Source organism: Urtica dioica, chromosome 1 (assembly GCF_054948205.1).
Source record: "Urtica dioica subsp. dioica isolate 48M chromosome 1, U.dioica_male_clone48M_v1_H2, whole genome shotgun sequence".
Taxonomy (NCBI): Eukaryota; Viridiplantae; Streptophyta; class Magnoliopsida; order Rosales; family Urticaceae; genus Urtica; species Urtica dioica.
This window is the reverse complement of record NC_142756.1, coordinates 60,262,450-60,275,806: the sequence shown is the minus strand read 5'-3', so window position 1 is coordinate 60,275,806 and position 13,357 is coordinate 60,262,450. Positions and strand designations below refer to the sequence as shown.

General features: G+C 37.7%; 2 protein-coding genes across 2 annotated transcripts; both read right to left on the bottom strand.

Annotated features, from left to right (window-relative positions):
• Window positions 1-511: 511 nt before the first annotated feature.
• Window positions 512-4,183, bottom strand: BIM3 (BES1-interacting Myc-like protein 3). The gene is made up of 7 exons (XM_089616859.1): window positions 3,680-4,183; window positions 3,487-3,559; window positions 3,200-3,269; window positions 3,000-3,095; window positions 2,189-2,586; window positions 1,020-1,149; window positions 512-923 (listed from the first exon to the last, which is right to left on the bottom strand). Exons 1-7 carry the CDS (start codon window positions 3,744-3,746, stop codon window positions 831-833), a joined length of 927 nt encoding a protein of 308 aa, XP_089472985.1. The 5' UTR covers window positions 3,747-4,183; the 3' UTR covers window positions 512-830.
• A 5,058-nt stretch (window positions 4,184-9,241) lies between these two features.
• LOC149408332 (O-fucosyltransferase family protein) lies at window positions 9,242-12,992 on the bottom strand. Its single transcript, XM_089616838.1, has 10 exons — window positions 12,680-12,992; window positions 12,377-12,461; window positions 12,031-12,101; window positions 11,857-11,945; window positions 11,507-11,750; window positions 11,277-11,389; window positions 11,104-11,194; window positions 10,857-10,985; window positions 10,229-10,770; window positions 9,242-9,910 (listed from the first exon to the last, which is right to left on the bottom strand). The coding sequence occupies exons 1-10, from the start codon at window positions 12,875-12,877 to the stop codon at window positions 9,499-9,501; spliced, it is 1,974 nt and encodes a 657-aa protein (XP_089472964.1). The 5' UTR covers window positions 12,878-12,992; the 3' UTR covers window positions 9,242-9,498.
• Window positions 12,993-13,357: the final 365 nt, after the last annotated feature.

The window sequence follows — 13,357 nt, the reverse complement described above, 5'->3', positions numbered from 1 at the left end:
TTTGGAGGTACCATCTCCAAACAAGATATTGGTGCACCTCTCTTCTCTAACAAACATTAAGACGGGTTTGTGGTTCAGACTGGACGATGAAAGAAACGAGTTTGAAGTTTCACCGCAGAAATAATATATATCGTTTAATTTATAACAATTAAGATGAGAAAGATGTTTAAACAGAAACTACCACTGCAGTGGATATGGAGTTAAACTCAATATTAGAAATCTTTCAAGGATATAATTCTTAATTTAAACATGGCTATATTTCTATAGGAGATAGTTACTATTCATAAAAGAGGGCCAAACTAACTCAAAGCTGATACTTGAAAACTGGTCATGACACATTATAAACCTCTGTGAGTGTGTGTTAAAACACTTGAAAGTTGAAGGACACAGTTAAAATGTTCAGTGTAACTGTGTAGTAATGTTGTTTACTTGTATGCTATAATCGAGTAAACTAATTCAGAGCAACCCATCTACACAAATCACGCTCTGGAAAAAAAAGTGGCAAAGTAAAGAGATCGGAAAGGAATTCACACCTGAATAAATCATTACAAATATGCGTGAGAGAGTTGGCTTCGCTTGTGCATGGATTTTTCTGATTGTACTAACACATGAATGAGTGATCGAAACTTTCTTCAAGTTAATGTACATGTTAATCCATGCTCAAGAAGCATTAACATGTACAATTTGGTCTAGAAAGAGAAACATTACCACAACTCCATAAGGAAGGGAGAGAAAAAAAAAAGAGAGAATAAAAATTATACTAGTTAAACTAGGTAAAAAAAGAAAAAAGATCATACAAAATTAGGCAACCCCCAAAAAAAACATTCATTTTATTGATCTACTCTAAGCCTCTTATGAGCTCTTTCGTACTTGTCGCTCGAATTCACTTTCAGTTGATTGCTCAACGGACGGTTCACATTATCCTGAAACACAAAATCAAAACTCAAACACTAGAGAAATGAAGATTCAAATAATTTAGGTTCATCAGAAGGTCAAATTCTGAAAAGAAAAAATAAAACCTTTGAGCCAGATGATATTGAAGAGAATCCGTTCTCCGTTGGAGTCGCAACATCAATTTCGACCGAAATGCTGGACTGTGACATATTTACACCCGAAGATTGAAGAGCCTGAGTAAGAGTTTCCATTATCCTGCTCAACACAAGAACCAATATCATGTTCAGATTCTGATAATCTTTCTCCTAAAGGATTATGATCACATTTATTATCACACAAAATGCCAAAAAGCGATTTTCTTTTCCGATAATCCAATCATTTTCGATACTGACAGTGTCTACTTTACTTTCCAGGGCTTTTTTTTACGGTAATTGAATCACGGCGTTGAGAAACAAACTTGACTTATTTCAGGACAACGAGACAGACAACAAAAGCTCTGAGCACTTCTACATGAACATTCTTCTAAAACTGCAGTGCCAATTTTTTTTTTCCACATTTTCAACAGTAAACAAAAATTAAACCTTAAGAGACAAGACAGCCATTTTCGAAACAGACAGTGCCTATTCAATTTTCAGGGTTTTTTATACAGCAACGACTACAAACTTAAGTATTTAAAAAGAATCGAGACAAGCAATAGCTCCAACCATTTCCACATAAACATTTTTTTTTCCAACAGAGTAGAGATGGGAATTCGGTTAAACCTTAACCTTTCAAAGGTCAACCACTTTTTGTTTTAAAACAAAATTGCCCTAAAATCCTAATACAAAAAATTTATTTAAAATAATCTGCTGAACCGATTGAAAACCAGTTAACCCTTTTCTTTTAACCTGTTTACGTTAAATTCTCAGCTAAATTTAACTGAAATCTCACTTAAAAAAAAAAAAAAAAAAAAAAAAAACGGATTTTTTAAAGGACCCAAAAAAAATAAATGCTTCAGATTTCAAACATATTCGGGAAATTTGCGTCAATGTCACAAATTCGTCGGGTTTTTGCATGTGTCACAAAGTTGTCAAAATTGCATTTGTGTCACGTATTTACATTCGTGTCAAATGTGCAAATTTCAAATTACTCTCTCTCATCATTTAATCTTTTTATTAGTTACTCAATGTCTTCGGAATTTTTACAATACCTCATTAAAAATCACTTCTTCTTCCTCTAAAACTTTCTAAAATTTTTGCATGTGACTTATTTGCAATTGGATTGCCAATTTGTGACATAAGATGCAAATACTCACCCTCGAGAGAAGGAATTTGAAATGCCACCTGGCCCATTTGTTTCCTCTCGACTAGTCGGCGTGTTGTTTGACACGAACGCGGTTGAATTCCCAGTCTGCCATGACTCAGGATCCACAGGGGCAATATCGGAAACGGACTCCCTAAGAGTTTGCGACGGCACACCAAACACGTTCGATTGTTGCACGGAGAGAGGACCCGATAGCGAGGCCGACCCAGAAAGGTGATCCAGGGTTTTGTAGACCATAGCGGAGCCGATTTCAGGTTCCAGTGAGCTTTGTGGATCATGAAGCATTGTTGACGGAGACACGGCGGTACTATTTTGATGGTCCATTCCATTTTTGAAAATTTGATCCGCATCAGAAAACCCTTCTGTAACTGTGCCCATGTGATCGTTTTTCTGTCGCAAGCAAAATTGTGAAAGGCGCTAAGCAAGTTTCTTACTCACGTCCATTGCAAATGATATAAAGTCATGAAAGAAGTCAAAAGCTACTATTTCGTATATTCAGCTGAAAAACACGGTGCAAAACAGCAAAGCAATTTACTCACAATGGAGAACTGCATTTTCGAATGAATGGGAATGAATGTACATGCCTAGTAAAGAGAACAAATTAAAACTTTTTTTTTTTTTTCTGTTTCAATTACTATTTCTTTCTGACATAGTTACCGTCTTATGAGCAGTATTGCAATGGACAAGAAAACACTTAATGAACTCAGATAAGCCTGGTTTTCGAGCTTAAATTTTGACAATTGACTATATACATACATTGAAAAATAACTAAATTATAGAAACCAAAAAGTAAGAGTAATTACCCAGGGAACCAATTTTCTTGGCTCCGAACTCCAACCTTGGTATGAAGCTTCATATGTATTCAACTTCTCTTGTAAGAACTGAATGTACTCTATAACCTGCACACAAACACACGCATTTACACATAGAACACCGAATCACAAGGATGAAAATAATCATATCTGAAATAAACAAACAAAGATCATAAAGACAGAATGTGAACCTCCAACAAGAATGAAGCCTTGTCTCTTTTCTGATCATTTAGAGGTATGAGGTCTCTCAGAAGCTGAAATCTGGGTTAACAAAAAAAAGGAAGAAAACAAAATCACAAAGCAAGCTCAAAGATTTACAAAGCAGTAATACATATAAAAACATTATAAAAAAAAAAAAAAAAAAAAAAAAAAAACAAAAAAAAGTTTCATCTTAGAATCGTTCCAGGTAACAGCTTAGGTAAATTTAAAATTTTATAAAAACCCGAAAAAAGAAATTTTTAAATAAATAAAGCTTTACCTCTCGTTGATCTTGCTCCTTCTACGCTGTTCGGTCTCGGAATGCTTTGACCTGTTCTTTTCTCTGCTCTTCCCTGCAATTTCAAATGTCCGAAAACCAAAATTACTTTTTTCCCAACCAAAAGGCACTAGAATAACTAAACCCATCATCATCACAACAACGAAATCGAGTTCTCTGAGATAGCCAAACAAACCTCTGTGAGTCCCAACTTCTTCATCGTCCTCGAATTCCTCGAGATGACCTTTCGAAGACTCGACCATCTCTCTCTCTCTCTCTCCAAACAAAAATGAAAAAAAAAACAGACACAAAAAGAAAATTCCGATGAACAGATATGAGAATGTGTAGCTCCAAAATTCCGGCCCGAGAAACCTCGCTCCGACTGGTCTGAGTATGCGATAAACCTCGCTTCTTCAAGAGAGCGAGTTTTGATTTGTAATTATTATTTTGTGTTTCTCTACTACTGTAACCCCCAATCCTCTCCAAAAAAAAAAAAACAATATTTTTCTATTTAATAATTATTTCTGTGTATCTCTTCAGTGGAATTAACCCCAAAAACCACAGAGGACGAATCAAAAAGACATTACAGAAGCCTTCTAATAATAATAATAGTTTAAATATTATGGTTATTGTTGAATGATTTGGGAGGATCAAAAGATAAGAGAGTAGAAGAGAACTAGTCCTTTATTTTTATTATTAGTTAATTAATTAGTAAGGAAATATCATATGAGAGTGTAGTGGATAAATACTAACGTGCGCTTGCAGAGTAATGTGCGCACCCCTTGCAGTGATATTTCTCTGTAATCGTCACGTGACGATATTTGGTGCAGTCCACATTTATTGCCGATTGCCTTACTACTACAATAACTTTCATGTTTGGGCCTACGCTGCTTATTGGGCTTCCTGAAATTAGTTCGGCCCAAAACAAGTAGGGAAAAGTTCATAACTAGCCTAAAACATGCTATCATATTTTCAAAATATTTCACTAGTAACCATTTTTTTGGGACAAAAATACCCTCATGTTTCGAAAATTTAGTAAATAATTATTGAAATCTGATCAACAATTATTGAAATATGATAAACAACTATTGAAATCAGGTTAACTGTTATTGAATTCCGATAAAAAAAAAGTTATTGAAAGCTGGTCAATAGTTATTGAAATATGGTCAACAACAATTGAAATATGATTAAGTGTTATTGAAATCTAGTCAACAATTATTGAAATCTGGTTAATTTGGTATTAAAAACAATTATTATTATTTTTTTTTTTTTTTTCAGAATTTGGGGGTGGCTCAGGCCACTCCCACGCTGAATGTGAGTCCGCCCCTGAAAACCTACGTCTTGAGTTGTCACATGTCTTAGAAGTCCGCTCGACACACAAGATGCAATCGAGTTTAAAATCTCGGGGAAACCGTCCGATTCTTGTCCGAAAACCGACAAATTGACAGAGTTCGGTACGATTTCTTACAAAACAGGAGTTTTCCCTGGAACCGGGATAAATCGGACGGGAGATGGTCCGATTCCCGTTTCAACCAAATCGGCTTGTTTCTGTGTTTTTTTCCCTGAAATCCGTGGTATTTAAATGAATACCAGAATCATTTTTCACGTTCACGCCGAAAAGAAGGGTTTCACTTCCCGTCGCCGAGTTGAATATTTTTCACGCGATACCACTTGTTCCTGCTGATTTCTGCAGTTTTTCGACGTTCGAGCATTTAAATCTTCCAAAATATCGGCGAGTCCCGCGCCTAGATAAATGTGAGAGAAGAAGATGATTAAAAATGGATTTTTGTGTTGTCTGTTAAATTTTGGGAAGAAGACGATGCTGGTAAGTGCTTAGAGAGAAAAGGAGAGAGACGAAGGAGAGAGAGAAGTGGAAAACTTTTGAAAAAAAAGAGAGTAAAATATTGAGTTTATTTCCTTGATTTGTGCAGTGGCAGTCTTTCTTCCCTGACACACGCCATTTACATTTGTTGGTCTTTTTTTAAAATTTTTGTTATTCATTTCTTCTTTATAAAGAATAGTATTTAAAAATAATATTGACAATTCTTTCATACGTGGGAGATCGGAGTCATCGGACTAAGTCATACTACAAAAGTATATAGATTATAAAGAATAAATTGTATATTATAAAGGGAAAATATCAAGAGTATCCCTTGTGTTTAATCGAAATACGAGATTTATCTCCTCTATTTCTAGAAATATCATACATATCCCTCCAGTTTAATATAAATGACAAATACATCCCCTAAAAAAATGTTATATTACAAATAACACCCTTTTTCGTTTATTTTTTACAAAAAAATAATTTGAAATCCCCTAAATACCCTTAATGAAATAATTTTTTATCTTCTATTCTATATACAAAAAAATTAAATTAAAAAATTTCTTTATAAAAAGTTAAGGTTTTTTTTTTATAAAGAGAGATTTTGAGTTTTTTTTTAATAAAATAGTAAATAAATATTTATGCTATTAAGGGTATTTTGAGGAGTTCAAATTATTTTTTTTTAAAATAAACGAAAATGGTGATATTTGTAATATAACATTTTTTTAGGGAATATATATGTAATTTATATTAAACTGAAGGGATATATATGATATTTCTAGAAATAGAGGGGATAAATCTCGCATTTCGATTAAACACGAGGGATACTCTAGATATTTTCCCTATTATAAAATATAAATATACTATATGGAGTTTTAATATCTAAGTCATTAAACATAATATCTCAATTATATGTTATCATTTAATCTTAAATATAACAACTTAGATATTAATGATACTTAGTTAGACTTAATATTATTATTAATATATATATATATATATATATATATATATATATATACAGGGACGAAGCCAAGATTTCCATTTAGCCCCTCCTCAATTACAGCTGGCTTCGTGTCTGTATATATTTATATAAATATTTTTTTTATAAATATTTATTGGCTGGATACCCTCTCGGTAAGTTTGATATTTATCAGTAAACCACATCGGTAACAGTAAGTTCACCGGCACAGTTTACCCTTACCCTTATTTGATACCCTGATAAACCAAGGGTATCTCCCGGTAACCCATTAAAATCTGAGTCCCAGTACGACATCGGTCACGGTATTCGAATCCTTGGATACAACAATAGCAGCAAGGCCTCCGACCACTGACGAAGTTACAACCAGTTCAAGGTGGGCTTTAGCCCCCCGTCAATTTTGTTTTTGCACTGTTTGCCCATTTTCATAAATTTTTACCCTAAAAATTTATAAATTAGTCCCCTCTAACTTTTTTTTTCATATTAGCCCCCCAATTTAAATTTCTGGTTTCGTTCTTATAAAATCCACTTATGGAAGACAATCCCATCGTCGTCGTAAAGCTTCTTTGGAACCAAGATGGATAATGAGATCTAGGGTTCTAGAATTGCAAATCGAGACAAAATTTGGATTTCTAAGTTTTATTTAATTTATATTATATTTGGGTTTTTTAATTCATTTAGAGACGTTAGAATGATAGTTTCACCATTTTCAAGCCTCACGTGACTAAAACGTGATGATTTATGTGATGATAACTGAGATTTTTTTACGAAAAAGGTAACGTGGAAGGATATCGAGAGTACAAAGCCAGTTTTGTGACAAATTGAAGATTAGAGAATGGTTTGTGAATCGACCCAGAGTCCCAGACTATAGGATGTCTAATTGATCCTATTAGTTATGTAATATTTCCCACAGTTGTGAGTTGAATTTTTTTCGTTTAATTTGAATATCAGTCATTAGCCTCATTCTCAAACTTTATTCGTTGAAGTATGTTTTTTTTGTGCGTGTCTGAAGGCAGACAAGTTGCTCAAGGGTTTCTGTTGACGTGAGAAACACCTCAAACAGTCCAATTTTATCATATGATCTTGAGCCTTGATAGGTGCGTGTCCTGCGTAGAAAACTTCTATCATCCCAACTAATCCGAGCATGTTATTGAGTAGTTTTGAGGTTTTTCGTGTGTTTTGAAGGTTTTCAGGTCAAAAGTGGGATTTCTATGATACTCTGGGCAAATCTGTACAAATCGAGGCATTCGGGATAAAACACGAGTAAAAAACGAAGAATGTGTCAAGAAGACATCCAAACCTCGCGCCGCGATCCTCATCGGGCGCGCCGCGAGGTCTGGAAATCATCCCGAGCCATCTCAGAGAATTTTGCGCGTTCCGCGAGGGTATGGAAGTGTTGACCTCGCGCCGCGACCCCCATACCGCGCGCCGCGAGGTTGAAGAACTTTAGCGACGAAAATCCCCGAGCGTCAAGCGCGGAACGCGACCTCCCGAGAAGATCTACCTCGCGCCGCGACCCAGCTTCCGCGCGCCGCGAGGTGCGCAAAACCAAAAGAGGAAACGCGTGTTCTGGGTCAATCTGAGCCGTCGGATCAAGTCTTATTACCCAGTCTACTCCGAAAATTAGAGGAAACACAAGAATTTCGACCTAAGCCTATAAATACACTTCTCAACCTCTTGTTTAAGGATCTTAGCACTTTTTTTTTTATTGTTTTCACTTAGTATTTGGGAGAGATAGAGAAAAAGAGGAGAGCCGTTCTTCATCAATTCGCGCCAATTACAGTTTTATTCTTCTCCTTTACTCTTGAACTCCCGTATTTTAATTTACAATTGAGTATTTAATTATGGTTTCTTCTTCTTCCTATTCTTTTATTTTATTTTTGTTTTCTCGCTACGCCATGAACTAATTCCATTAAGGACTATGGCGTAGCGGGTTTATGATTCGGTTATGGATATGATTTAATATAATGAAGTTCAATTTCCATTCTCTACTACTTTGCTTAATTCAAATCCGTTTTAATGCTTGATCGAGATTAGCTACCTTGTTCATGATTCTATACTTCAACTTGATGCTTGAGAAAGATTAGGTTGTTAGTGTTTTGGTTTGAATTACTATGATGCATGCCTAGGCTAGAGATAGTTAGGTTGCCATAGAATTGCGTGAATACTCTTGATATTAATGCATGTCATTGTTAGGGATTGAGATCGAGAGAAGATTTTCCTAATTTTGACATAGGTTGTTAGATGCTCGAGAGAGATTTAGCAATATTATTTTTGTGAGTATGGTTAACAAAGAGTAGTGAGTTGATTATTGATTGTGCGTCAAATTTATGTATCCAAACCGTTGAATAAACCCGTGAAGCCTTGGTCCTTAGCATTTCTCTCTGCTTACAACTTTTATTTGAGTATTTTGTTATTTATTTGCGTTATAACTTGTCAATAATTTGTGACATCTTTCCATCTCATCTTTAGTTCAATTCGTGCTAGTTGATTTGTTTGTTAATTAAGCTTGTTCCTCGTGGGATCGACACTCGTACTTAATTCACTATATTACTTGAGCGACACGTGCACTTGCGCGCGTAAAAATCGCAACAAGCCTCAAACTTTTGTTACGAGTCTGATTTGCTCGATGATGATGATGATGATTATATCACCTATTTTAAAGCATTTCAATTCTTAACATTTGATAACAAATACTTATTTCACTAGAACTTTCGTTTACTCGAGAATAATCAATAAGGTAGCATAAATAGGTCTATCATCATATGACACAGCCTAACTGTATATAATATAACCAAGTCGCCAATCTTTTGATCCTCTCCAACAAAAACCACAACCAATGTGTCAAAGAAGCTGGTAGTAGATTCACTGAGAAAGTAATTACGACCAGTTACTATAATTATTACTAATAAATCATGCCTATACTAGTCTATGCCTACTTTACAACGTCTCATGTTAGTTACAATCAAATTTTGGTTGAGGAAAAGCTAGAATTACAAAAAGACTCGAACCTTTTTCAAAGTTCATATAATCTTTACTCGACTCTCAAGGCATTTGCGGTTCTGAGATTAGATCTGCATATCTATCTCGTCCTTGGATGAAGCTCAGACCATAGCATAGCCAATGACAATATATCATCATCATCGTCATTTTGGAAGTATCTGTATATGTATATCCGCTGGAGCTGAGTGAGCGTCTAGGATATCACCGTCACTTATCTCTCTCCGCCCTCGAGCTCTTCTTGATCGTCCAACGGCGCTTCTTCTTTTCCGTTGGATTCCCCGGCGTGGCTCCCACTCTCCTGCTCGAAAAACAGCCCCGACAACAGCGCCGAATCGTCCTCGTCGGAGAAATCCTCTTCGCCGGCATCCTTTTCCTCCGAAGCCGGGCCCGAATCGCCGTCTGCGGAAACGGGGCACCGGCGGACCGCCCCGAGGGAAGAAGCCGAGACCCGAGACTCGCAAGAACATTCGGGGACCGGGTGAGATAGGAAGAACTTGGATTTCGAGTCCGACAGTCCTTCGAGCGATGTCTCGGCAAAGTGCTTGCGGATCGAAGCCAGCCACGTACGGTTCGCGAGGTAAAGATGCTCGCGAACGTCTTCCAAAAGCTTCACAATCTCTTTCCTGTATCAAGACAGGCTTAGTAAAATAGTAAAATAAAAAAAGAGAAATTATCTCATTTGCCACCAATTTTATAATTTTTTCTCACTTTCTACCAAAAGACTAATTTTTCCCGAAATGCCATCATCTATGTCAACAATGTTGACATCTATTTTTGCGCTTCACTATGAGATGTCAACAATGTTGACATCTCGGTAGCATTTTGGGAAAAATTAATCTTTTGGTGGAAAGTGAGAAAAAATTATAAAATTGGTGACAAATGAGACAATTTCTCATAAAAAAAAACGGCATTTTGGTCCTTGTTGGTATTCTAAGAATGACCTGTTGGGACGGTAGGTTTTGGAGGAAGGGGAGCGGTAGAAGCGGTGACCCATGACAAGGCTAGCGAAGTTGGGGTGGCCTTTTCCGTCGCGGTCGAAGGCGGGGACGAAGACGTCGGCCTCCACGCACACGGTGTAGTCGATGGCCTCCCACAGCAGCTTGTGGGCGTTGGTGCGCAGCTCGAGCAGCGTGATGTCGGGCTCGTTGTCGCTCTCGGCCACCCACCCCCACCACCCCTCCACGTTGTACGACTTGGGCCGCGCCGGCGGCGGCGGCAGCGGGCGCGGCCGCGGGCCCGCGTTCTTCCACGCTTCCACCTTGGTCTCCTCCTCCTCCGCCTTCGGATACCTCTCGTCGAGATCCGCCTCTCGCCCGTAAACGCCGGCGATCTCCCACGACGTGCTCAGAGCGGTCCTGTCGACCACGTTCTCGAACATCCCCCGCAGAGGGATCATCGTCCTTTGCCCCCCAAAGATCTCTCCCCCCGACACGTATATGATCGTGTCCCAAGAGTACCCGTAAGCCCGCAGAAGAATCCCAACCTATAGACGACACGAAAACGAAACGAAACGAATCATCCACCACCGACGTTGCAGATATCATATGTTGTTTCTCTCTCTCTCTCTACCTCCTCCGGGCTTAGTGGGCAAGTCCCGTTGCGCCGTCTCTCCGCAGAATCCACCGAAAGCTTGTCCTTCACGAACCCGCGTTTTATCATCCACGCTCGTCTGTGCTGAATGAGCTCGCTGTGCACGTCCTGCAAAACGAGTCTCGTCGAGGCGCGAACAACGGATTCAATACCGACAAAGAGTTTTGAACGGCGCTCATCGATCAAAAAAGACACTTCTTCGGCGATGCAAAATCCAACAATATACCTGAAAGAGTTCGGCGCAGCCGTAGTATGCTAGAGCGTCTCTCGTCATCCCGGGGTCATATGCGATAAACGGGAGTTCTTGGTCTCGTAACCTAAGGCAATTTAAGACCATCAAAAATACGTGAGCGTGTATGTATGTATGTATAGATGTATGTAGCGAGGGATTAATCGGACCTCTGTAAGATTCTGTTGGCGAGTTCGTGGACTTGATGTCGAAACTGAAGGGCGTGGAAGGCGACACGGCATCTCAGCCTCTGATATTCTTCGAGATTCGGTGGGAGAATCGCCTAAGTTTGATTGAGTGAAAGAGAGACACTTTACGATAGAAAAGTATAGCATAATTTTATATACCAACCAAACTTACATAACAGGATTTTATAAATGTATATTAATTAATGATTTACCTGCAAGCATCCACCTTCGGAGATGTGCAATTCGACGACGCGGTGCTTCTTGAGGATGGGAAGAACGCGGTGCTGATAATAATACGGAGAAGCCGCGAACGGAACTTTGAAGGCCGGAATATTCTTTTTCCTTCTCTCCTCTTTGAGTTGCTTCGAAAGCGCTTTCACAACCACCACATCTTTTGCCAAAGCTGCCATGAATTGGTCCTCGTCGTACAGATAAGCAAAGCTCTTGAACTCAGAGCTTCACAAGCAACAAAAACAAAAAATTAGGGACGATTTTTGTAAATCGACAACGATGAACGGCGCTGAATGAAAGAAATAAAAAATAAAAACATAATAAAGCAAACCTGATTCCTTTACTACTTGTGGTGGAGAGAATCTCGGGGATCACTAGGGTTGCGTTGAGAAGCCGAGCTACAACTACTACATCGGCGATCTGTGATCAGAAAAAATAAATGAATAAAGACAATTGAAATATAATGAAAGAAAAAAAAATGAAATGGATATTAAAAAAGCCTTACAGAGTTTCTGATTTCATGGAAACCTCCTTGTATTCTCACAAAGATAAATCCATTTGTGTGTGAAGTCGGTTCTGTTACAGCGCACACGAAATTAAATAAGCTCATACATTACAAGAAAAAACAAATCTCAATTAATCAGACTCCTCTGTTAAATTTTCACATTGTTGGAGCTCATCTGGATTTGAAGCACAGAGCTTTATTACAGACTCAAAGAAGAAGCAATTCAGATGAACAAACTAGAGGTGAAAACCTAATGACCCTTTTAGTTCAAAGTTGTTACAAGCAAAAATTTGACCACTGTAAAAAATAATGAGAACTAAAAAGAGAATGAGATCTAGGGTCGAACCAGGATAGTATCTTCTGGGATTTGAATCGGGTCTCAAAGATTCAAGCTGCCGTACTGGTCCCCAAAGCCTCTTGTACAACCGACTCTAAGCCACACCATTTTTAAATCCCATAATTATTATAATAATAAGAAGAATAAAAAAAAAAACTACTATTCACTCATAATTCATAAGTAGACAACAACCACAGAAGAGAAAGGAACATAGACAAACACATGATCCACGTAAAACACTTGTCCATCAAAGATCCAAAAAAGAAGCAAAATATTATTAGAGAATGAGAATTTGGAGAGATGTTCACTCACAGTTGTTATGGTGTAGTGGTGAGAAATGGATGGTCTAGAGAGGATAGTGATGGTGGACTGGTAATCGGAGACTCCATTGAAGGTGAATCTTGCGAGCAGAAAGTGAACGAAGAGAGAGATGAGTGAGAGAAACAGTCCAGCCAATCCAACCCATTTCATCTTTGACGACTTGATCGCCATTTTCCCTTCTCCTTTCATTTTCTCTCTCTCCCCAGAGAGAACCCAAGTCAAGTACCGAAGCAGAAGAAGAAGAAGAAGAGGCACGTGAAAAGTACTGTGGCTATAGCTGTGTGTGTTTAAGTTAAAACTTTAAGATGGGATTATTATTTTTATTTTTTATTTTTTATTTTTTTTAACTCAATAGTCAAGAAGAGCAAGACATGGTATGAAACGCAGCGTGTCTGTTTCTGGTCTCTCAATTGACCCAATCGCGTTTGTTTCGTCCTTGCGCGTGGGATTCACTCCTTCTTCTGGACTACAGCTTTATGATCAATAATAATAATTCTATACCAGGTTTTTTTTGTAAAGGCTTTGTACAATTTAAAGATATTACTATTTTTTTTTTCCTCCAAAAGATAAAAGATATTACTATTTTCTTGTTGCTAGAAGGGTTTATTTATATTTGTTTTTTCCTTTCCTTTTTAGTTTTTTGGTAATTGATAATACTAAAATGGGAAA